Here is a 23,573-nt window from a genome sequence, read left to right on the forward strand (position 1 = left end):
GGGTTTGGAACGTGCCACTGTCGGAGACCGACAGAGAGAGGAGAGAGAGAGAGAGAGAGAGAGAGAGAGAGAGAGAGAGAGAGAGAGAGAGAGGGAGAGAGAGAGGGCGGAGGGAGTGGTGGATTTTTCGCGCACCATTAGCGTTTCTAGCGCTCCCCTTCACGCCGCCGTCTCCCACCGTGCTGCGGGAGCCCCGTCCCGGCCCCTCTTCCCTCCACCCCCCCCGCCCCCCGCCCCCCGCCCCAACCCGCGCCACAACGAGGCCGCGCACGGCGCAGTTCCCTCCGCCGCCGCAGCGGGGCGCTGTGCGGCGCGGCGCGGCCGGAAATTCCCGCGGCCTGAGCTGGTGAAGCCTTAACCCGGAGCGCGGCGCCGCCTTCCTCCTCCCGGGAGCCGGGCGGAGGAGGACGAGGAGGAGGAGGAAGGAGGAGGGGGGCGTCGGGCCCGCCCGGGCAGCCCGGAGTGTGGGTGGGTAGTGGTGGTGGTGAGGGAGCCGCGGCCGACGTCGCCGCCGCCGCCGCCGCCGCGCGTTGCTCCTCCTCCGCCGCCCGGCGAGACCCCCACGGCTCCCCGGCCCCCGCCCCCTCGGCCGTCTCCGCCTCCTTCGCTCACACACCCCCAGGCCTGTCCGGGCCCCAGGCCTCTTCCCGGCGCTCCTCCTCCTCCTCCTCCTCCTCCTCCCTCTTCACACTCGCCGCGACCCGGCTCCTCCTGCCCGCCCGCCCGCCCGCCCGCCGCCGCCGCCGCCGCCGCCGGCCTCGCTGCAGCCTCCGGGGCCGGTCGTCGTCCTCGGGCTCCCCTTCCCTCCAGCCCCCCGCGTCCCGCTCCGACGCCGCGCTCGGGGTGTGTGTGTGTATGTGTGTGTGGCTGCGGGGGGAGGGAGGGAAGGATTGATGTCCCTTCAGCATCATGCAGCCGCCGCCGAGGAAGGTAAGGGCAGCAGCTCCTCGGGGGAGGGGGGGCGTGGAGCTTTTTTATTTTATTTTATTATTATTTTTGAGGGGGGTGCTGTGTGGTGTTTGTCGTGGGGGGGGGACGGATGCGTACAAAGAACGCGGCTGGGGCGACCGCTGCGCCCCCTCCCCCTTCTCCCCCCCCCCCCCAGCCAGGGGCCGTGACCGCTCTCGCCTCTGGGCTTGTCACTTGAGTTGCCGCCGACCCCTGGGCTTGGGAAGGAGGGTCGTAGGTGGTGAAGCGGTTTATGTGGACCGGGACTGGTCCGTCCACGGCACCCGCCCTCCCCCCCCCCCCTCCCGGAGAGCCTCAGACCGTTTGCACGAGTTTCAGGGTGTTGCATCCGTGTGGATGCGTGCCCGCAGGGCAGTGCTGCCCAATGCAAAGTGCATTCTCGGGGAGTGTGCGTGCGTGTGCGTGTGCATGTGTGTGTGTGTGTGTGTGTGTTGGGGGGAACGACGGCTGCAGATTTGCAGAGCCTGGTGCGTGTGTGATTGTTTAGTCTGCACCACACTGGAGTTCTCCAGCACCTACCTTGTCGACACCCACCCACCCCCTCTTTCCCGTCCGCTGGCACATTTAAGGGGGATTTGTTTGAAGCCTAGCTCGTAAAGGGTTAGCCTGGTTCTCCCCCCCCCCCCCTTACGGGGCTGCCGAAAAGAAGTTGGGACAGTTACCGCCCTCCCACCCCAAGGGAAATCCGTACATTAAGGATTGACGGGTCCTGCCTCTTCCCACCCCCCCTCCACACCCAAATCTTGCCCCGCCCCCGGCTGGAAGGCGAGGAAACAGGAGAGCTCACACCCCCCCCTTCCCGCCCCCCAGGAAAGCGAGAACCCGGGCGGTGCGTGGCGTGTGCCCGGGGATCCAGGTTTGCATGGCCAGGATGGCAGTGACGGTGCTCCTGGGCTTGTCAACAGTTTAGTGGCGGCGCCCACCTTTCCCCAGGGCCGAGGCTGTGTCCTTGTCTTCTTAATCCTGCACGTGGGTGCCGGGTATCTACCTTGGAATGGGCTTCTGTTCTCCCCTCGTGGGCAAACGTTGGCCAAATGACTAACTCTGTCTCTTCTTTTCCTTCCGTAATCTGGGTTTCTCCAGCCAACTGAGCCCTTTTCTTTAGCACATGTAGCCCCCTCCCCTCTCGGTAGCCTTGCTTCGGTGGCCCGCGTTCCAGCGTGGTAACCTGGAACGTGGGGGTCCCGCGGTGGAAGGAGCCCCTGGCCAGCTGCCTCTGGCGGTTCTTGCTGTTTGAAGTGAAGCCGCCACTGAGCCGGGCTTGCTGGGTTCCTTTAAAAGCTCTGCACAGGCTGGAAGGTCACTTTTGCTTTCTCCATTGTGAGGAGGAGATTGTGATTTGATGCGCTGTCACTGAGTGGAGGGCATCATTCCGAGACAGTGTGCTTTCTCACAAGCATTACTGGGTAATTTATGTAGCTGATTTATGCATATTAGTTCATGATTGTGTAAATTTTAGTCGGCTAGGTATTAGGTACTCGTGTTCTCTCCCATCTGTGGTTACTGCTCCTGGTGGTTATGTTAATCATTTTGTTCTAAAGAAGTAGAAGGCATAGATATGTACTGTAGTGGTACGTAGAATAATAATCTGAGATCTGTACTGAACTTGTATATAGAATAACAATCTGTAATTTTTAGATTATTTCCATTCATCCTCTCAGGTGCTTTAGTTAATTTTTCCCCCTTTAAATAAGTATCTCTAATAATAAAACTAAATGACAAATAATAGATTTATAATCTTTAGGGAGAGATAAGAGGTAGATATTCTGGCAAATACTGCTTTAATGCTTTTGTTCAGGTTGTGAATATATTATATTTTAGGTGAAAGTTACACAAGAACTGAAAAACATTCAAGGTGAGCAAATGACAAGACTTCAAGCCAAACATCAAGCAGAATGCGATTTACTTGAAGATATGAGGTAAGGTTACAGCAAATAGTTTGAGAATTTCTTATATCTCTGTTCCAAAGGACCTTTGAATTGCCAACCTCCAGGATCTGATGATGGAATTTCCTTTTGGATTTCCTGCTTTAAGTCTGTAGAACTTTGACTCAGCTGGAAATTATAACTGGAACTAACACAATACAAACTTTTTTTTTCTTCTTTGAAGGAACCTATCATGTACACATACCTTAAGAGTGTCAGTCAAATTAGAATCATTTAAGTGAGAATTCTTATTTATAGTTTTCCATTGAATTGTAGCAGTTATTTATTGGCCTTAATAGTTTTACACAGATTTTTGAGCTGACACCTGTGGTTAATGGTTAATATCTGGAGTTACCCAGTCAACCCTAGATGATTACATGCTAGCACTGTTTGTTAAAGCATAGCAAGCATAACTTTGTCTTTGAATGTTAAACATAGTGAAAACTGTATGTCATATTCATAATAAGGAAAACTCTGAATTTAATAGTTAAGACATTTTACTAACATTGTGAAAATGAGTATCAGAAATGAGAGTATGAGCTGGGTGTGGTGGCACACACCTTTAATCCCAGCACTTGGGAGGCAGAGGTAGGAGTTCAAGGCCACCCTGAGAGTACATAGTGTATTCCAGGTCAGCCTGGGTTAGAGTGAGAACCCACCTCGAAAAACAAACAAAACAAAACAAAATAAGAAAAAGAAATGAGGCTATTAAGATGGGTTTGATGGGACATCAGTCCCAGCCTTCAGGAGGCTAGGGTAGGTGGATCACAAGCTCAAGGCCAGCCAGATGCACAAGGTGGCCCATGTATCGAGTCCTTTGCAAGGCTGGCATGCCCATTCTCTCTCTCTCAAATAAACAAATAGATAAAATATTAAAAAAAAAACAAGGAGGAATGAGTTGTTTTATTGGAGGAAGTTATTTATTTATCAGTCTGGTAGTACAAACCACATTTTTTCTTTTCTTTTTTTTTTGGTTTTTCAAGGTAGGGTCTCATTCTGGCCCAGGCTGACCTGGAATTAACTATCTCGTCTCAGGGTGGCCTTGAACTCATGGCAATCCTCCTACCTCTGCCTCCTGAATGCTGGAATTAAAGGTGTGCACCATCACACCCTGCTCGTTCGTTCGTTCGTTCTTTCTTTCTTCCTTTCTTTCTTTCTTCTTAATATATTTTATTTATTTATTAGAAAGAGAGAGAGAGAATGAATGGGCGCGACAGGTCATCTGACCACTGCAAACAAACTCCAGACACATGCACCTCCTCGTGCATCTGGCTTATGTGGGTCCTGGAGAATTGAACCATTTGGCTTTGTAGGCAAACATCTTAACTGCTAAGCTATCTCTCCAGCCTTTTTTTCTTTTTAAAACAATTTTCTTTCTTTCTTTTTTTCTTCTTCTTGTAGTTTTTCAAGGTAGGGTTTCACTCTAGTCCAGGCTGACCTGGAATTCACTATGTAGTCTCCGAGTGGTGATCCTTCTACCTCTGCCTCCTGAGTGCTGGGATTAAAGGTGTGTGCCACCACGTCTGGCAAATAATTCTTTTTTACTTTATTTATTTATTTGAAAAAGAGGGAGAAAGAGGCAGAGAGAGGGAGAGAGAGAATGGGTGTGCCAGGGCCTCCAGCCACTGCTAACAAACTCCAAACGCCTGTAGCCCTCTTGTGCATCTGGCTTACATGGGTCCTGGGGAATTGAACTGAGGTCCTTTGGCTTTTCAGGCAGACGCCTTAACCACTAAACTATCTCTCCGGCCCCCACGTTTCTTTTTCCAGGGTAGGGTCTTGATCTAGCCCAGGCTGACCTGAAATTCACTATGTATGTATATGAGAATGGCACGTGAGGGCCTGTAGCCACCGTATTTGAACTCTAGACTCATGTACCACCTTGTGCATCTGGCCTATGTGGATTCTGGGGGTTTGAATCTGGATCTTTAGACTTTACAGGCAAGCACCTTAACCACTAAGTGATCCCTCCAGTCCAAGACTTCTTTTTACTTTATTTATTTAATATTTTTTGATTTTTCAAGGTAGGTCTTGGTGTAGCCCAGGCTGACCTGGAATTCACTGTGTAGTCTCAGACTTGTGCTGACCTGTAGCATGAGAGTCGAACAGACCCCAGAGGAGGGAGTGGGGATGGATCTGAGACAAGAACACGAGGAACAGAGCCAAGGCAAGTTCTGATCAAGGCTCAGGTTTATTCAGGCAGGCACAAGCTTATGTACAGAAAATAAAACTTTCTCGACAATGCCTACATGTCTAAAGTCAGCTTCACCAAGGCCATACAATAATGCCTCTGTGCCTAAAGACTCAAGAAAAGAGATCAAGGAACAGCTACAGCTCCCCACAAGACTGGCGGTGGACTCATGGTGATCCTCCTACCTTTGCCTCTTGAGTGCTGGGATTAAAGGCATGTACCACAATGCCTGGTTCTTTTCTTTCTTTCTTTTTCTTTTTCTTTTTTTGGAGGTAGGGTTTCACTGTAGCCCAGGTGGACCTGGAATTCACTCTGTAGTGTCAGGGTGGCCTTGAACTCATGGCCATCTGCTGCCTCTTGAGTGCTCATGCCTGTGCCTTTTCTCTTTTTATGCCATTATGTATACTTCAGTGCAAAACCTAAAGGTTAATAATATAGACATTGGTGTTATGCAATCTTGGGTTTATATCCCAGCACCTACTAGGTGTTCTGTCTTTTGAAAATGACCTAATCTTTCAGCTTTATAATTTGTAAAATGGAGTAACAGTGGCTTTCTTTCTTTTTTTCTTTTTTTTTTTTTTGATTTTTTGAGGTGGGGTCTCCCTCTAGCCCAGGCTGACCTGGAATTGACTATGTAGTCTCAGGCTGGCCTTGAACTCTCAATGATCGTCCTGCCTCTGCCTCCCAAGGGCTGGGATTAAAGGCATGCACCACCATGCCCGACTATTTATTTATTTATTTTTTCAGTTCTTTTGAGGTAGGATGTCACTCTGGCCCAGGCTGACTTGGCACTCGCTCGTAGCCCCAGGCTGGCCTCAAACTCGGCAGCCCTCTTACTTGACTCTCCCAAGTGCTAGAATTAAAGGTGTGCCACCAGGCCCTGTCTAGTAACTTTCCTTCAGAAAGGTTGTATAGATCCGATGACAGTACATGCAGATGTGATATGTATTGAGCTAAGTTGATATAGGATTGTTGCTCCTGCTGCTAGTGATGTTGCTTGTATTATTTCTGACCTCCCTGTTCTGGTTCCATGACTACAGCAGTCTTCCCGGGTCCTTAGGGTTCGCAGGCAAATGCCTTAACTGCTAAGCCATCTCTCCTGCATGTACAGCAGTATCTTTTAAAAGAGATTTATTATTTGTAAGGACAGAGAGAGTGAGTGTGTGTGTGTGTGCGCGCGCTGCACACAAGCCTCTGCAGATGAACTCCAGACACATGTGCCACTTGTGCATCTGGCTTTACGTGGTTACTGGGGGAGTCAAACCCAGGCATTCAGGCCTTGCAAGTAAGTGCCTTTAACGGCTGAGCCATCTCTCCAGTTCCTAATATAGCAATATCTTAATTATCACAGAAGTGTCCTCATATTTTCCATTCTCTTATCTTTCCTTTTTAATCTGTTTTCCACATTCTACTAGTTAGGCTCTCTGTCTGTGGATAAAGGTTGAACACCTTGTAGCATAATGTCTACAGCTTCCTTTCTTGGCTTAATTACTACCATCTCATGCCCATGCATCCTTTCTTCTTTGGCCACATTGGGCATTGGATTAACTGTATAATATGCATAAATGTCTTTGTATACTTTTTGTTAATTTTTTTTTTTCACTCTAGCCCAGGCTGACCTGGAATCCACTATGTAGTCTCACGGTGATCCTCCTACCTCTGCTTCCCAAGCGCTGGGATTAAAGGCGTGCGCCACCATGCCCGGCATACCAATAATGTTTTGTCCTTTAAATATCTAACAGCTGTAAGCACAGGTGGAACATGTTAACAGTGCTGAAAACAATATTTCTATCAACAAATCTAAATCAATTAATTTGACCTAGAAACTGCCAGAAAAAGACAAAATAGCATAAAGTCTTGGCACCTGTGTTTGAAAACATCTTTGATTAGCCTGAATTCCTTAATGGACACCAATTACCCATGGACGGCTGGAATCAGAACAGTAGAGCTTGAGACCATTTTTCTCAGATGAAGGCCATTGTGTGAGCATAAGGCTGTATCCTGGAGCAGGGAATGTCGTAAGAGTTTGCTTAAAAGCAGTGAACTTGAGATGCCAGAAATGACAGTTACTTAGGCAACATACCGGCTAGAACTTTTTTTCTTTTTTTGGTTTTCCGAGGCTGGGTCACTCTCCTCTGACCTGGAATTCACTATGTATTCTCAGGGTGGTCTCAAACGCACAGCCATCCTTTTACCTCTGCCTCCCGAGTGCTGGGATTTAAGGTGTGCACCACCACACCAGGCTTTTGACTAAAACTTTGATCACATATGAGAATAGAGTATAACCTGATTATTTGTGAACTAAAACAGCCTGAGCTTTAATACAACTCTTGGCAAATCTACTTGGAAAGAGAAAACAGCTGGACAAACCATGCTCTTAGCTTAATTTTGGATAGCAGTTAATCTGATGTATATTAGAGACACACCTGGATTAACATAAAGCAATTTTATGTTTTACCCATGACTGTTAGAACAGATGAAGCTTAGACAGGCCATATCAACATGTCTGTACATAACAGGAGGACAAAAGTTACAATAACTGAGATCAGATTTAAATCTATTGATGGCCATTTGATAGTATTAAGATTAACAGGACCTGAACTATCTTTACAGTTGCAGATAAGATCACTTTGTAATAGAAAATAAACAGTGATGAATAAACCTTCAAACTCATAGCTAACTTGGTTGAGCTTTTTAAGGACAGTTTTTATAGCAGTTGTCATGCGCAACTTACCATCAATGACCTGAAGGTTAACTATAATATCTTGAGATGTATACTCAAGTGCCTCAGATTTTGTTATCATTGCGCGTCTTTGTTATATCCTGGACAAAAGAGCTGCTTTATGAGGACTTTAGGGTTAGAGGGTTAGGATTATTGATCCACAGTTAGTAACTGGGATGATTGGGGACCAGCAGGTAGGACTGGTGGTCTCTTCAGGATGCTCGCAGGGCTAAAAGAATAGCTGTACATAAGGTGCCTTTGTTTCTTTTGCCTTCTCTTCTACAAAAGTCATGTTGGAGAGAGAGAGAAAAAATGAGAAAACTATGGTTGACTTTACTGGTTTCTTATTCTTTTTTAGTTTAATATTTAAAAATTTATTTGAGAGAGGGAGAGAGAGAAAATGGGCATGCCAGGGTTTTCAGCCACTGCAAATGAACTCATGCGCCACCTTGTGCATCTGGCTTATTTAAGCCCTGGGGAATCAAACTGAGGTCCTTTGTCTTTGCAGGCAAATGCCTTAACTACTGAGCTATCTCTCCAGCCCACTGGTTTCTTATTCTTTGTTCCCAGATAACTGTTATCAAGACTACTCCAAGAGCCAGGTGTGGTGATACACACCTTTAGTCCTAGCACTTGGGATGCAGAGATAGGAGGATTGCTGTGAATTTGAGGTCAGCTTCACACTATAGAGTGAGTTTCAGGTCCGTTTGGGCTAGAGTGAGAATCTATGTCAAAAAACAAACAAAAATCCAGAAAACAAAGACTACTCCAGTTTTGCCATTGTACATCAATATGTACATATATAGGTATATATATGTATATATACATATTTTTTCACATTTAGGGTTATAGTTTGTGTGTTGCCACTATTGGGCCTTATTAAATTAACTAAATTGTATAATATTCACTGTACAATTGATAAGAATATACTTTCTTTGTATTATAAAATTTTAAAAATATGTTATTTTTACTTATTTGTGTGAGAAAGTGAGAGACAGAGAGAATGGGCATGCCAGAGCCTCTAACCATTGTAAACCAAGTCCAGATGCATGCGCCACCTGTGCATCTGGCTTATGTGGTTTCTGGGGAGTCAAGCCTGGTCCCTTAGGTTTTTTAGGCAAGCACATTAACTGCTAAGCCATCTCTCAAGCCTTGTAAAATGTTTTTAAACAACATTTTATTTATTTGAGAGAGAGAGGTAGAAAGAGGCAGGTATAGATGGATAGATAAATAGAAAGGAAGGAAAGAAAAGGAAAGGGCACACCAGGGCTTCTAGCCACTGCACATGAACAACAGATGCATGTGCCACCTTGTGCATCTGGCTTGTATGAGTCCTAGGGAATTGAACCTAGGTCCTTGGGCTTCACAGGCAAGCGCCTTAACTGCTAAGCCATGTCTTTGGCTCATGTTGTAAAACTTAACAGAAATTGGGCCGGAGAGATGGCTTAGCAGTTAAGGCGCTTGCCTGCAAAGCCAAAGGACTCCAGGACCCACTTAAGCCAGATGCATAAGGTGGAGTATGTATCTAGAGTTCTTTTGCAGTGACAGGAGTCCCTGGTGTGCCCATTCCCTTTCTTTATCTACTTCTTTCTCTCAATCAAATAAATAATAAAAAAAAACTAACAGAAAAATTTTAGGAACTTGTTTCTGACATATAAGTGGCAATTCAGTATGGTATCTGTTAATTTTTTAAAAATTTACTTATTTATTTGAATGAGAGAGGGAGGGAGAGAATGTGTGCACCAGGGCCTCCAGCCACTACAAATAAACTCCAGACGCATTTGCCACCCTGTGCGTCTGCCTTACATGGGTCCTGGGGAATCACACTGGGGTCCTTTGGCTTTGCAGGCAAATGCCTTAACCACTAAGCCATCTCTCCAGCCCTCTGTTAACTTTTGTTTCCTCACTGACTGAAATAAATGATTGAGATAAATACTATTTCAATAAATAAATGATTATTAAAGGCATGCATCTTTTTAGTCCCAGCACTCAGGAGGCAGAGGTAGAAGGATCCTGGGACTATAGATACAGAGTTTCAGGTCAGCTTGGGTTAGGGTGAGACCCTGCCTCACTCTAACAAAAAAGTAAAAATGGCCCGGCAGGTGTAAACTGGGTATGGTGGTGCAGTGCACGCCTTTGATCCCAGCATTTGGGAAGCAGAGATAGGAGGATTTCCATGAATTTGAGGCCACTCTGAGACTACTTAGTGAATTCCAGGTCACCGTGGGCTAGAAGTGAAACCCTACTTTGAAAAGCCAACCAAACAAACAAACCAAACAACAAAGAAAGAAGGATGTGTATCAGTTTACTTTCAAAACTTAATCCCACTCCATTTTTTTTTTAAACAATTTTACTTATTTGAGAGAGAGAAAGAGGGAGAGAATGGGTGCACCAGGGCCTCCAGCCATTGTGAACAAACTCCAGATGTGTGCGCCCCCTTGTGCATCTGACTTACATGGGTCCTGGAGAATCAAACCAGAATCCTTTGGCTTTGTAGGCAAAGGCCTTAACTGCTAAGCCGTTTCTCCAACCCAACCCCACTCTGTTTTAAAAGAAGTTATAACAGATTACAGAATCCAATTTTTTCCTTTTATTTTTATTTTTATTTTTTTTGAGGTAGGGTTTCACTCTAGTCCAGGCTGACCTGGAATTCCCTATGTAGTCTCTGGGTGGCTTCAAATTTATGGGAATCCTCCTACCTCTGCCTCCTTAGTGCTGGGATTAAAGGCATGTGCCACCATGCCCTGCTTTTTTTTTTTCCTTTTAATGATTTGTAAACAAATGTTTATTAAAAATGTTCTTACTTTAAAAATATATGGGCGTAAACATACAAAAGTGCTTAGAGGGCAGTTTGGTGAACATAATATATGCATCCAGCCAGACAACAGTAGTTGTTACTCCCTTAGGGCTCATGACCTCCCCAGCCATATGCTTTTGAGTAGGTTTTCAGTACCAGGCATGTTTTACCTCCTGTGGAGCTGGCCTCTAGTCCAGTCAGAGAACAGTTGGTTTCCCCCACATCAAACATGCCACTACCTTGCAGCAGTTGACAGACATATTTGTCCTGGCTGGCTAGCTTTAAGGCTTGCAGGATCCACTGCTGTTTAACATCATTGATGATTTATTTCTCCCAAAAGGCTACATGCAGCATAGCTCTTTGCAGCTTTCTGAGAGCTCATCAGCAGGGAGGAGGTTTCCAGCTCAGCTCCAGCTTGATTTCCGCAGGCCCAAACATGCGGAATCTTCAGCAATAGGGTCTTACCATCTAGTTCTGGTGCACAACCAAGAGCCTTGGCAATGGCTTGTAATGAGACTTAAGTTTTTAGGATTTTAAAGAAAACCCAAAACACAGTAAGTTGTAAACAGAAGAATTTTTATGCTGATATGACAAGTTCCCACTCACACCCTTTATTGTCTTGTGGAATTTTGAGGGGAGGACACCAGTTATGCTATAGTGTTTTTCTTTTGTTGGCCTTCCCTTCTTCAGTTCATGTCTTTCAGGGGAGTATTTGGAAGCCAAATTGTTGGAGTGAAGCATGAGAATGAAAGAGAACTCATTTGTTGTTAATCAGGGACATTCCATTCTTTGGGGAGATTTCATACTGATACATTTCCTGTTGACATTTACTGTCAGCTGTAGACAGGCGTACTTTACGTATATGTGTATATTTTTTGAGACAGTTTTGTTGTATAACCCTGGCTGGCCCAGAACTTGGTGTGTAGACCTGGCTTTGAAATTGGCAGCAATGTTCCTGCCTCTGCCTCCAGAGTGCTGGGATTATTGGCATATTTGCCACCATGCTTGGCCTACTTTGCTTTTTCTGTTTTTAGTTTTCAAGGTAGGGTTTCATTCTAGCCCAGACTGACCTGGAACTCATTCTGTAGCCATAGCTTCAGGTTGGCCTTGAATTCAATTTGATCTTCTTACTTCAGCCTCTCAAGTGCTAAGATTAAAGGTATGTACCACCACACCTGGCTTACTTTACTTTTTTTTTTTTTTTGCCCCTTTTATGAGAAGGAGAGAGACAGAATTGGTGCACCAGGGCCTTCAGCCACTATAAGTGAGCTCCAGATGCGTGTGCTACTTTGTGTGCACATGCAGCCTTGTGTGCTTGCATCACCTGTGTGTCTGATTTATGTGAGACCTGGAGAATCGAACATGGGTCCTCAGGCTTCACAGGCAAACACCTTAACTGCTCTCCAGTCCTTACTTTACTTTTTAAAAATACTTTATTTTTATTTATTTATTGAGAGAATGGGCATGCCAGGGCCTCTAGCCAGTGCAAACAAACTCCAGATGCATGCACCACCTTGTACATCTGGCTTATGTGGGTACTGGGAAATTGAACCTGGGTCCAGATACATGCGCTTCTTTGTGCATCTGGCTTACGTAGGTCCTGGGGAATTGAACTGAGGTCCTTTGGCTTTTCAGGCAAATGCCTTAACCACTAAGAAATCTCTTTAGCCCTGTTATCTTTTTTAAATTTTATAACTCGGGCCATATGGTCCTATTTCTTTTTTTTTTTGTTGTTGTTGTTGGTTGTTTTTTTGAGGTAGCGTCTTGCTTTACCCCAGGTTGACTTGAAATTCACTTTATAGTCTCAGGGTGACCTCAGACTTATAGCCATCCTCCTACCTATACCTTCTGAGTGCTGGGACTAAAAGTGTGCACTACCATGCCTGGCCCAGTGGACTTTTACTGAGTTACCTCTTAGGAATATAGTCATGGTTATAATTATTGTCACTTTTGGTCATCTGATAATGGCAATCCAAGGGACCTGTAGGCAGTTGTATATTTTCGACTTCTTGTTAGGTGAGAGGTTAGTGAAGTGGCTGAACAGAAAATGAGAAAGGGAAATAAGAGGTGGGGTCATCCCTAGTTGAATCATTGGCCTTCCTGAGGACCGTCAGTCCAGTCTGAAAGATAATGTGGGTGAGGAGCCTTTTACCAGAGGAGGCCTGTGATGGCAAGTTGGTGTTTTTGTTTGATAATACTTAAAACGTGCACTTGAATCCCACAGTTGTCATTCTGTGCTGTTAGTATCAGTTTTGAGGATGGCTTGATGCAGAGCAGCTATTTGTTTTTAGTGACTAATCTGGTAACTAAGTTCAGAAACTTATATCCCTATACTTTGTTCCACTGCTGCTCTGAGCCATCTGTCTAGCCCCAGAGTCTTTTATTTTTTCAGATTTTGGAATATTTGCATATATAATGAGATATATTGTGGGTGAGATCAGTGTTTAGTGATAACATTAATTCATATCCAATATACCCTAAACACCTACTCTGAAGGTAATTTTATTTTTAGATATTCTCATATTAGTTCAGACTGAAGTTCTAAGGGTAGGCAGGTACATGCATGTTTGTATGTAAGCATGAGTGTGTGGAGTCAGAGGTGGATGTCAGGTGTCTTCCTCAATCATTTCCCATATATTTTTACTTAAAAAAATTTTTTGACACATGCACCACCTTGTGCATCTGGCTTATGTGAGTACTGTGGAATTGAACCTAGGTCCTTACAATTTGCAGGCAAGTGCTTTAACTATTAAGCCATCTCTCCAACTCTTTCCCACATATTAAAAAAATAATTTTATTTATTTATTTGCAAGCACAGACAGACAGAATGGGTGTACCAGGGCCTCCAGCCATTGCAGATAGAACTCCAGATGCATGTGCCACCTTATGCTTTTGGCTTTATGTAGGTACTGGAAAATCAAACCTGGGTTGTCAGACTTTTCAGCCACGTGTCTTAACCTCTAAGCCATCTCTCCAACCACATGCCCTACATTTTTTACTGAGACAAGGTCTCTCACTCAACTCAGCGTTCACTGACTCAGCCAGTCTAGACAACCAGCTTGCCCTGAGTTCAGCTTGTCTTTGGACCTCTGGCATGTGCTGCCACATTCAGCGTTTATATCAGCACTGGGACTCTAAACCCAGACCCTCAAGCTTGTGCAGCAAGTACCTTTCCGATGAAGCCATTTGCTCAGCTTTCAAACTTTTTTTTTTTTTGAGTTTGAGTCTCTCTCTAACCCATGCTGACCTGGAATTCACTACATAGCCTCAGGCTGGCCTCAAACTTAGAGCAGTTCTCCTGCCTTTGCCTCCTGAATGCTGGGATTAAAGGCATGTGCCACCATGTCCAGCCCAAACTAATTTTGTTTTTTTTTTGAGGTAGGGTTTCACTTTCGTCCAGGCTGACCTGGAATTCACTATTTAGTCTCAGGATGGTGTTGATCTCACAGTGATCCTCCTACCTCTGCCTCCCGAGTGCTGGGATTAAAGGCGTGCACCACCACACCCGGCCTGAAACTAATTTTTTTATGACAACTTCCATAATTATAGACAATTAGCCATGGTAATTCCCTCTTCCCCACTTACCCCTTCGCCACTCCATTCTCCATCATACCTGCTCCCCTGTCAACCAGTCTCTTTTATTTTGATGTCATCTCTTCCTCCTGTTGTGATGGTCTTGTGTAGTTAATGTCTGGCACTGTGAGGTCATGAATATCCAGGCCATTTTGTTTCTGAAGGAGCACGTTTAAGGAGTCCTACCCTTCCTTCTGCCACCTCTTCAGCAGTGGACCCAGGGCCTCTCAGCACCATGATGCCTTCTGAATCATCCCAAGGTCACTGCCATCTGAAAAGAGAAGCTTCTCTAACCCAAAGTGAGAGTAGCATTAATACAGGGATATGAACATTAAAAGAAGTGTTTACCGAACAGCCATGCTAAATTTTTTTTTTCAAGGTAGGGTTTCACTCTGGCCCAAGCTGACCAGGAACTTTTAGTAGTTCTAGGCTGATTTTGAACTCACAGTGATCCTCCTACCTCTACCTCTCAAGTGCTGGGATTAAAGATGTATGCCATCATGCCTGGAACAAGTATTTTTATTTATTGTGTGTGTGAGAGAGAAAGTGAGTATGGTGTGCCAGGGCCTCCTGCCATTGCAGATAAGCAACAGACAGATGCTTGTACCACTTTGTACATCTGGCTTTATGTGGACATTGGGGAATGAATTGAACCTGGGTTGTCAGGTTTTGCAGGCAAGTAGCTTTAACCAGTGAACCATCTCTCTAGACCCTTAAATTTTTTTTTTTTTTTTTTTGGTTTTTCGAGGTAGGGTCTCACTCTATCCCAGACTGACCTGGGATTCACTATAGAGTCTCAGGGTGGCCTCGAACTCACGGCGATCCTCCTACCTCTGCCTCCCAAGTGCTGGGATTAAAGGCATGCGCCACCACGCCCGGCTGACCCTTAAAGTCTTTAAAACCTATTTTTGTTATTTGCGAGAGAGAGAGAGAGTGGGGATGGGGAGAGTGGTAGATGACAGACTGTAGTTGTGCCTGGACCTCTTGCTGCTGCAGACAAACCCCAGACACGTGTGCCTCTTTGTGCCTCTGTCTCATGTGGGTGCTGGAGAATGGAATCCTGGTCAGCAAGCTGTTCAAGCGAGGACCTTGAACTGCTGAGCCATCCCTGTAGTCCTCATTGTGTACCTTGATAGGCCACTGGCCTGTGGTGTGTGGGCAGTTGTCAAAACTCAGATAATGTATACATAAAACTCGTGCACTTAATTGTATGTAGTTTTATATAAAAGGCTAAGTATTTAGGGGAAGTGTATACTGATGGGTAGATTTTGCATTAGTTTGTTAAAATTTATGTCAAAAATAAGATGGTTTAGTAGATGGCTAGAGAGGAATAAATGAGCAGATATTTGATGAAGCAAGTACAATAAAATGTTATGACAGTGTAGGTTGTGGCTATATGGGTGTCATCTGAAAGAATCTTTGTAACGTCCTTGGAAAATTTTTACAATTAGCTGTTGAAACTTTCCTCTTATATCCTTGTTTGCACTTGTAAACGGAAGCCAAACAAAACCACTTCTCAATGAATAAAGTGGAAATTGTAATGAAAATTACTAAATACCATTCGGTGACCGTGAATGCTGTGTATAACACAGTATGTAGGGCATGGGGTTAGGGTGTAGCTCACTTGTGCTTAGCCTGCAAGTGACCCTGAGCTTCCTTCCCTCCATACCCCATATCCATGTATGATGTGATTTAAAAATTAAGGTAAGCTGGGTCTGGTGGTACACGCCTTTAATCCCATTATTTGGGAAGCAAAGGTATGAGGATCACCATGAGTTTGAGGCCAGCCTGAGACTGCATAGTGAATGCCAGGTCAGCCTGAGCTAGAGTGAGACCCTACTCAGAAAACAAAAAGACTGAAAAAAAAAAAAAAAGAAAGAAACAGAAAAAAGAAAAAAAGAAAGAAAAATTAAAGTATAGTTTTACTGTACTTTTTGTTTATTGGAGACATGGTCTCATGTATCCCAGGCTGGCCTTAAGTTCGCCATGTAGCCAAAGTGTGTATATTACGCCAAGTGTTATGTGGTGCTGGGGATTAAACCTAGAGCCTTGTGCTAGGCTTTCTAGTAGTCTAGTAACTATTTTACCAACTGAGCTATAATCTTCGTCTCATTTTTTCTGTTTTTTTGAAACAAGGTCTTGCTTTATAGCCTAGGCTGGCATTGAGCTCACAGTAGCCTAAACTAAGGTTCATCCTCTTTTGCGTGCTGGAGTTACAAGTGTACACTAGAACACTTGGCTTAGTGACTTTGTTAGAAAACAGGAAACACTGAAAATGAGAAGGCTTAGTGTTCCATCTTCACAAATTAGAAAAAGAACAGACTGCCTAAAAAAAATTTACCTAGTAGGAGCAAGCATCATGGCACATACCAATAATTAGGAAGTGAGACAGGAGAGTTAAAATCTTTAGACCAATTGGGCTACATAGGGAGAACCTGCCTCAAAACAACAAAACAGAGGCTGGAGAGATGGCTTGGCCATTAAGGCGCTTGCTTGCAAAGTCTTAGGACTGGGTTCAGTTCCCCAGTACCTATGTAAAGCCAGATGCACAAAGTGGTACATCCAACTGGAGTTCATTTGCAGTGGCAAGAGGCTGTTGCATGCCCATTCTCTCTCTCTCCTCTCTCTTTCAGATAAATAAATAAATAAATATTAAAAATAAACAACCAAGCAGCCCAATGAAGTAATCAGAAAAGAATTAAAAAAAAAAAAAAAAGAGGAGGGACAGTCAGGCATGGTGGCGCACACCTTTAAACCCAGTACTCGGGAAGCAGAGATAGGAGGATTACTGTGAGTTCAAGGCCACCCTGAATATACAGAGCTAATTCCAGGTCAGCCTGGGCTAGAGTGAGACCCTACCTCAAAAAAGCCAAAAGAAAAGAGGGCGGGGGGAGAGAGTATACAATATAGTATTTAAGAATATCAGAAAAAATGTACTGGGATGGAGAGGTGGCTTAGTGGTTAAGGCACTTGCCTGAGAAGCCTAGGACCCAGGTTCGATTCTCCAGGTCCCACATTAGCCAGATGCACATTGTGGTGCATGCATTTGGAGCTCATTTGCAGTGGCTAGAGGCTGTGGCGCACACATTCTCTCTTCCTCTGTACTTCTGTATCTAATAAATAAATAAAACAATAAAAAAATTTTAAAAAGCAAAAAAATGTACTGATGGGGCTGAAGAGATGGCTTAACAGTTAAAGCATTTGCCTGCAAAGCCAAAGGATCCTGGCTTGATTCTCCAGGACCCATGTAAGCCAGATGCATAGGGGCCACATGTGTCTGGAGTTCGTTTGCTGTGGCTGAAGGCTCTGGCATGCACATTCTCTCTCTCTGTGCCTCTTTCTCTCAAATAAATAAATAAAATAAATAAATAAAATAAAAACAATTGCCAGGCTTGGTGGCACACATCTTAAAAAAAATGTACTGATGGGCCGGAGAGATGGCTCAGCAGTTAAGGCACTTACCTCTAAAGCCTAACAACCTGGGTTTGGTTCCCCAGTACCCATGTATAGCCAGATGCACAAAGTGGCACATGTGTTTGGAGTTTTTCAGTGGCTGAAGACCCTGATGTACCCATTCTCTCTCTGCTTGCAAATAAATAAAAATACATATTAACATCATTGTACTTCATGGTGATGCTTTAGAATTTCCCTCATTAAGGTCATGGGTAAGACAGATCAAAACCCTAGTAGTGACTTGACTGTAGTAAGTACCAGCCATTTAATTTAATCAAAGATTAATCTGGGGCTGGAGAGATGGCTCAGTGGTTAAGGTGCTTGCCTGTAAAACCTAAGGACTGGAGTTTGATTCCCTAGTACCCATGTAAAGCCAGAGGCACACATTTGCAGAGGCTAGAGGCTCTGGCATGTCCATTCTTTTTCTCTGCCTCTTTCTCCATCTCTCAAATAAATAAACAAGTAAATAAATAAATAAAAATATTTTTAAAACTATGTTACTGTGAACAGATTTTGTGAATATGATCACATATAAAATCAGTTATCTTTAAGTAAAGGATTGTTGCAGTCAAGTTCACATTGCTGGCAGAAATCCCCAGACCAAGAGTAGCTTCTGGGAAAAAAAGGGTTTATTTTGGCTCACAGATTCGAGTGGAAGCTCCATGATGGTAGGGGAAAACAATGCCATGAGCAGAGGGTGGGCATCACCCCTTAGCCACTATGAGGTGGACAGTAGCAACAGGAGAGTGTGCCCAACACTGGCAAGGGGAAACTGGCTATAATACTCATAAGCCTACCCCAACAATACAATGCCTTCAGGAGGTGTTAATTCTCAAATCTCCCATCAACTGGGAACCTAGCATTCAGAACACCTCAGTTTATGGGGGACACCTGAATCAAACCACCACAAGGAGATTGCCCTCAGTAAAACTAGCATACTTTATTCAATCATCATTATAAGGCCTTAGGAGGAAAATTGAGTTCTCTGCAAGAAGAAATTCTCTTTACTGTTTTACTTATTTATTTCAGAGAAAGAGAGAGAAAAAGAATGGGCACATCAGGGCCTCTAGTCACTGCATACGAATTCCAGACACATTTGCCACCTTTTGTGCATCTGGTTTATGTGGGTACTTGGGAATTATACCTGGTTCCTTAGGTTTTGCAGGCAAAGCGCCTTAACTGCTAAGCCATTATCTCCAGCTCTGGAAGAAGAAATTCTGCCTCAAGATTATAACATTAATTACCACCTGAGTTTCTGTCATCTTGCTCTTCAAAATTTTAGATTTGTCAGCACCCTCAATTATAATGGGCCGAGTCTCAAAGTAAATCCCTATATAGCTCTCTTTCTTTATGCATTGTTTACCATGTATCTTATCTTTCTCCATTCTGTTTCTCTAAAACCCTTTAATGGGGCTGGAGAGATGGCTTAGCGGTTAAGCGCTTGCCTGTGAAGCCTAAGGACCCCGGTTCGAGGCTCGGTTCCCCAGGTCCCACGTTAGCCAGATGCACAAGGGGGCGCACGCGTCTGGAGTTCGTTTGCAGAGGCTGGAAGCCCTGGCGCGCCCATTCTCTCTCTCTCCCTCTATCTGTCTTTCTCTCTGTGTCTGTCACACTCAAATAAATAAATTAAAAAAAAATTTAAAAAAAAGAAAGTGTTCATTTATTAAAAAAAATAAATAAATAAAAAATAAAATAAAGTAAAACCCTTTAATGATTTTGATGGTTCATCTAGGTTGTCAACCTGACAGGATTTAGAATTTTCATGGAAACAAATCTCTGGGCATGTCTGTGATGAATTTTTGTTGTTGTTTTATTTGAGGTAGGCTTTACTATATAGTTTCATGCTGGTCTTGAACTCAGGGTTATCCTCCTATCTCTGCCTCCCAATTGCTGGGATCAAAGGCGTGCTCCACTGTTTCCACTGTGCCCTGCACTTTTCTTTTCCTTTATTTATTTATTTATTTATTTTTTGAGGTAGGGTCAGGCTCTAGCCCAGGCCGACCTGGAATTCACTGTAGTCTCAGATTGGCCTCAAACTCAGCGATCCTCCAGCCTCCATGTGCAAGTGCTGGTGTTAAAGTTATGTACCACTGCACCCAGCCTGCTGCTGAATTTTCCAAATGAGGTTGGGGATCCTGGTCTGCGTGATAAGAATAAAGCTAGCTGAGCACTAGATAGTATTCATGTCTGTCTCCTTTTTGATAGCAGATCAAGTGTGAGCAGATGCTGTGTGTCCTTCTGCCACCATGTCTTCCTCTACGTTGAGCTGCAACTGTAAACTCTTCAGCCAAAAGCAGCCCTTCCTTTCATGAGCTGGTTCTTATTTATTTATTTTTATTTAAAAATATTTTATTTATTTATTTATTTATTTATTTGAGAGAATGGGAGAAAGGCAAGTAGAGACACAGAGACAGAGAGAATGGGTGCTCCAGGACTTCTAGCTACTGCAAACAAACTCCAGATACAGGTGCCACCTTGTGTATCTAGCTTACATAGGTACTGGGGAATTGAACCTGGGTCCTTAGGATGTGTAGGCAGGTGCCTTAACTACTAAGCCATCTCTCCAGCCTGTGAGCTGGTTCTTGTCAAGTATTTGTTCATAGCAACAAGCATAAGAAACTATTAACACTGATTACTCCCCCCCACACCCTAACCAGAAGACATGAAAAGAGAGACAAGATATAGAATTAGGAAAAACACATAAAATTCCCAACGCTTAAAAGCAATAATGAGCATGCCTTTAATCCCAGCACTTAGGAGTAGAGGTAGAAGGATTGCAGTGAGTTTGAGGCCCCCCTGAGACTACATAGTGAATTTCGATTTAGCCTGGGCTAAAGCTAGACTCTACCTCAAAACAAACAAACAAAAAACCCAAAAAACCTGGGCTGGAGGGATGGCTTAGCAGTTAAGGTGCTTGCCTGCAAAGCCTAAGGACCCATATTCAATCTCTCCAGATCCCACATAAGCCAGATGTACAAAAGTGAGGCAAGCACAAGGTCACACATGTCCACTAGGTGTCACTAGTGTCTGGAGTTTGCAGTGGCTGAGGCCCTGGTATGCCCACTCTCTCTCTCTCTCTCTCTCAAAAATATATAAATCAATACAAACAAAAAACCTGATTAGGAGTTAGACATAGTGATACATCCCTGTAATCCTAGCTCTCAGGGCCAGTAGTTACCAGGCCAGTCTGGGCCACATAGTGAGAACCTTTCTAAAAGAAACTGCACGTACACCTATGAGGATTCTTTAGATTCACCTAAGAATAAAGATAAAATGTGAGAACTAGTAAGAGTTTGGCACGTTTGTTTGTTGTCATAAAATGACCTTGCTTGTATATTGCTATAAACCACCAATTACGAGGTAGAAGAACATGGCACAGTTCAGAGCAGTAACAGTGCGAGTGCCATGACCTCTGAGCTATCTGCCCAGCCCCTGTGGAGCAGTGATAAAGACACTCAGTAATGAGGACACTGAAGATTAAGTCTTAAGCGCCATGGCAACACTTCTTTATGGGTCAAACTAGAAAGTACATTTTGAAGTTGCAAAGGAAGATCTGAACTGATGGAGACATATCATTTCTGTAGATGAAAAAGCTATTTAGGTATCAATTTCTTGCCATGTAAATTCAGTGTAATTCCAACATACACCTTAAATGGTATTTACACATCAAATTTGTAAAACAGTCTAATTTCCATTTGTAAGAATAGCATCTGATGGCATAGTGGTTAAAGACATTTGCTTGCAAAGCTTGACAGCCTGGGTTTGAGTCCCCAGTACCCATGATGCACAAAATGGCACATGTGTCTGGAGATTGTTTGTAGAGACAGGAGACCCTGGTATACCCATTCTTTTTTTCCCCTTCTGTCTCAAATAAATAAATAAATAAATAAATAGATATATGTATGTAATTTATTTTTTTTGAGAGAGGGGAAGAGGCATGGGGGGGGAGCACGCACGTGTGTGCTAGTGAGCACGCCAGGGCCTCCAGCCAGTACAAATGAACTCCAGACACCTATTCCACCTTGTGCATCTGGCTTCACAGGCAAGTGCCTTAACTGCTAAGCCATTTTTCCAGTCCAATATTTTAAACAAGAATAGCATCTGAGAACAGCTTGAACAGTTGTGCTCTATCAGATGGTGCATATCAAGTAACAACTTGAACTGGGTCACTGATACAGATTATTACTGCTTTTATGGCAGGCTTGGTGGTTTAGTCCATTGCTAGGCTGCTGTAAGTCAATGTATTCTGTTACTTGATTTTTAAAATTTATTTGTTTGTAAGCAGAGGGAGAGAGAGAATGGGTACATCAGGGACTCCAGCTACTGCATGTGGACTCCAGATGCATGCACCACTTTGTTCATTTGGCTCCACACGGGTACTGGATAATCAAACTCGGGTCATTAGGCTCTGTAGGCAAGCACCTTAACTGCTGAGGCATCTCTCTAGCCCTTATTTGATTTTTGAGACAAGGTCTTGCTATGTAGCCCTGGTAGAACCCTGTATTCACTGTGTACCTAGACTGGCCTTGAAGTTGCTTCAGCCTCCTGAAAGTGCTGGAATAACAAGCACATACCACCATGGGCACTTTATGCTGTTTAGTGTATAGAACTATATTTTATAATTTAGAATTTCACTACTGAGTACTCTAGGTCTTTTGCTTTAACTTAATAAAATTCACACTTTTTTTCTTAGTCTGCGTTTGAGACTGGCCTTTAACTTTCTGTGTATTGGAGAGTATTCTTGAACTCCTGAACCCGTTTCCACCTCTGGAATGCTGAATTCAGATTAAAGCCAGTGTGATGATATCTGGCTGTATTGTGTTTTTTGTTTCTCCCCTTTCTTTAGTAGAAATTGAAAAATGTGACCATATCTTGCGCTATTTACCTATACCAGGTGTAAAGTGTTTCTTACTAATGCCAAGTATCAGGCCAAGTGAGCAGGACTGGAATTACACAGATACCCACTAACAACTATATTACAGGGTGCTTTTAGGGTGAGTTCTGTGTACGTCTGGAAGTGTGATTGTCAGGTCCTTGGGAGCTGCCTGAAGTCTTTAACAACAAAACATGTGTTCGTATTTTCTCTTAGCACTTGTATGAGTGGTGTTTACCCTCAGACACCTTGTTCAGATGTTGCAAAAGTAAAGGGCACAGGGGTGCTTTTAAGAAATTTAAAGGCTATTACAAACCTTCTGTGTAAGAGGATTGCTAGTTCTTGGGAATGTTAGAAGAATAGTATGTCAAGTTAATATGGCTTGTTATAAATAGCTTTGACCAGTATCCAAAATAAACTTGTACAGACATAAAGTGATGTGAAGAATGCTCATGTTAAGTCGTTTTCCTTCCAATATTTTGACATTTCTTTTTTCTTTTTTTTTTTTTTAAAAAATAAAAAAAATATTTCATTTATTTAATGAGATGGAAAGAGACAGATAGAGAGGAAGAGAGAATGGGCATGCCAGGGCCTCTACCCACTGCATACAAACTCCAGACACACACGCCCCCTTGTGCATCTGGCTTACGTGGGTCCTGGGGAATCAAACCTGGGCCCTTCGGCTTTGCAGGCAAATGACATTTCTTTTTTCTTGACTAGTACATTTCTCTTGACAGGAATAATGTCTATACTCTACATAAACTTTTTTTTTTCTTTTTTTCCTCAAGGTAGGTCTCACTCTAGCCCTGGAACTCACTGTGTAGTTCCAGGCTGGCCTCAGACTTCAAGGATCCTTTTACCTCTCTCTCCCGAGTGCTGGGATTAAAGGCATGCACTACTATGCTCAGCTACATATAGATTTTATGTACACTAATTTCAGTTTAATTGCATTTCTATTTGTCAGCATAAAACTGAATACTTGGGGATACAGAGATGCTGTATAAGAGAGACAGACACACAGTATTTTTTTTTTTTTTTTTTTTTGAGGTAGGGTCTCAGTCTAGCCCAGG

At 43.7% G+C, this 23,573-nt stretch overlaps 1 protein-coding gene across 4 annotated transcripts in view; it reads left to right on the forward strand.

Moving 5' to 3' along the window:
• Positions 1–762: 762 nt before the first annotated feature.
• The window catches only part of Fchsd2 (FCH and double SH3 domains 2), a 229,597-nt gene continuing 206,786 nt past the window's right edge, over positions 763–23,573 (forward strand). For 2 of the 4 annotated variants that reach the window (XM_045145406.1, XM_045145409.1), the window contains exons 1-2: positions 763–930; positions 2,791–2,888. In XM_045145406.1, the coding sequence (XP_045001341.1) occupies positions 910–930; positions 2,791–2,888 (119 nt within the window). In that variant the 5' untranslated portion in view covers positions 763–909. Of the gene's footprint in view, positions 931–2,345; positions 2,376–2,790; positions 2,889–23,573 lie in introns of those variants that run through there. The other 2 variants (XM_045145407.1, XM_045145410.1) reach the window with 2 other exon arrangements.

Source organism: Jaculus jaculus, chromosome 3 (genome assembly GCF_020740685.1).
Source record: "Jaculus jaculus isolate mJacJac1 chromosome 3, mJacJac1.mat.Y.cur, whole genome shotgun sequence".
Taxonomy (NCBI): domain Eukaryota; kingdom Metazoa; phylum Chordata; class Mammalia; order Rodentia; family Dipodidae; genus Jaculus; species Jaculus jaculus.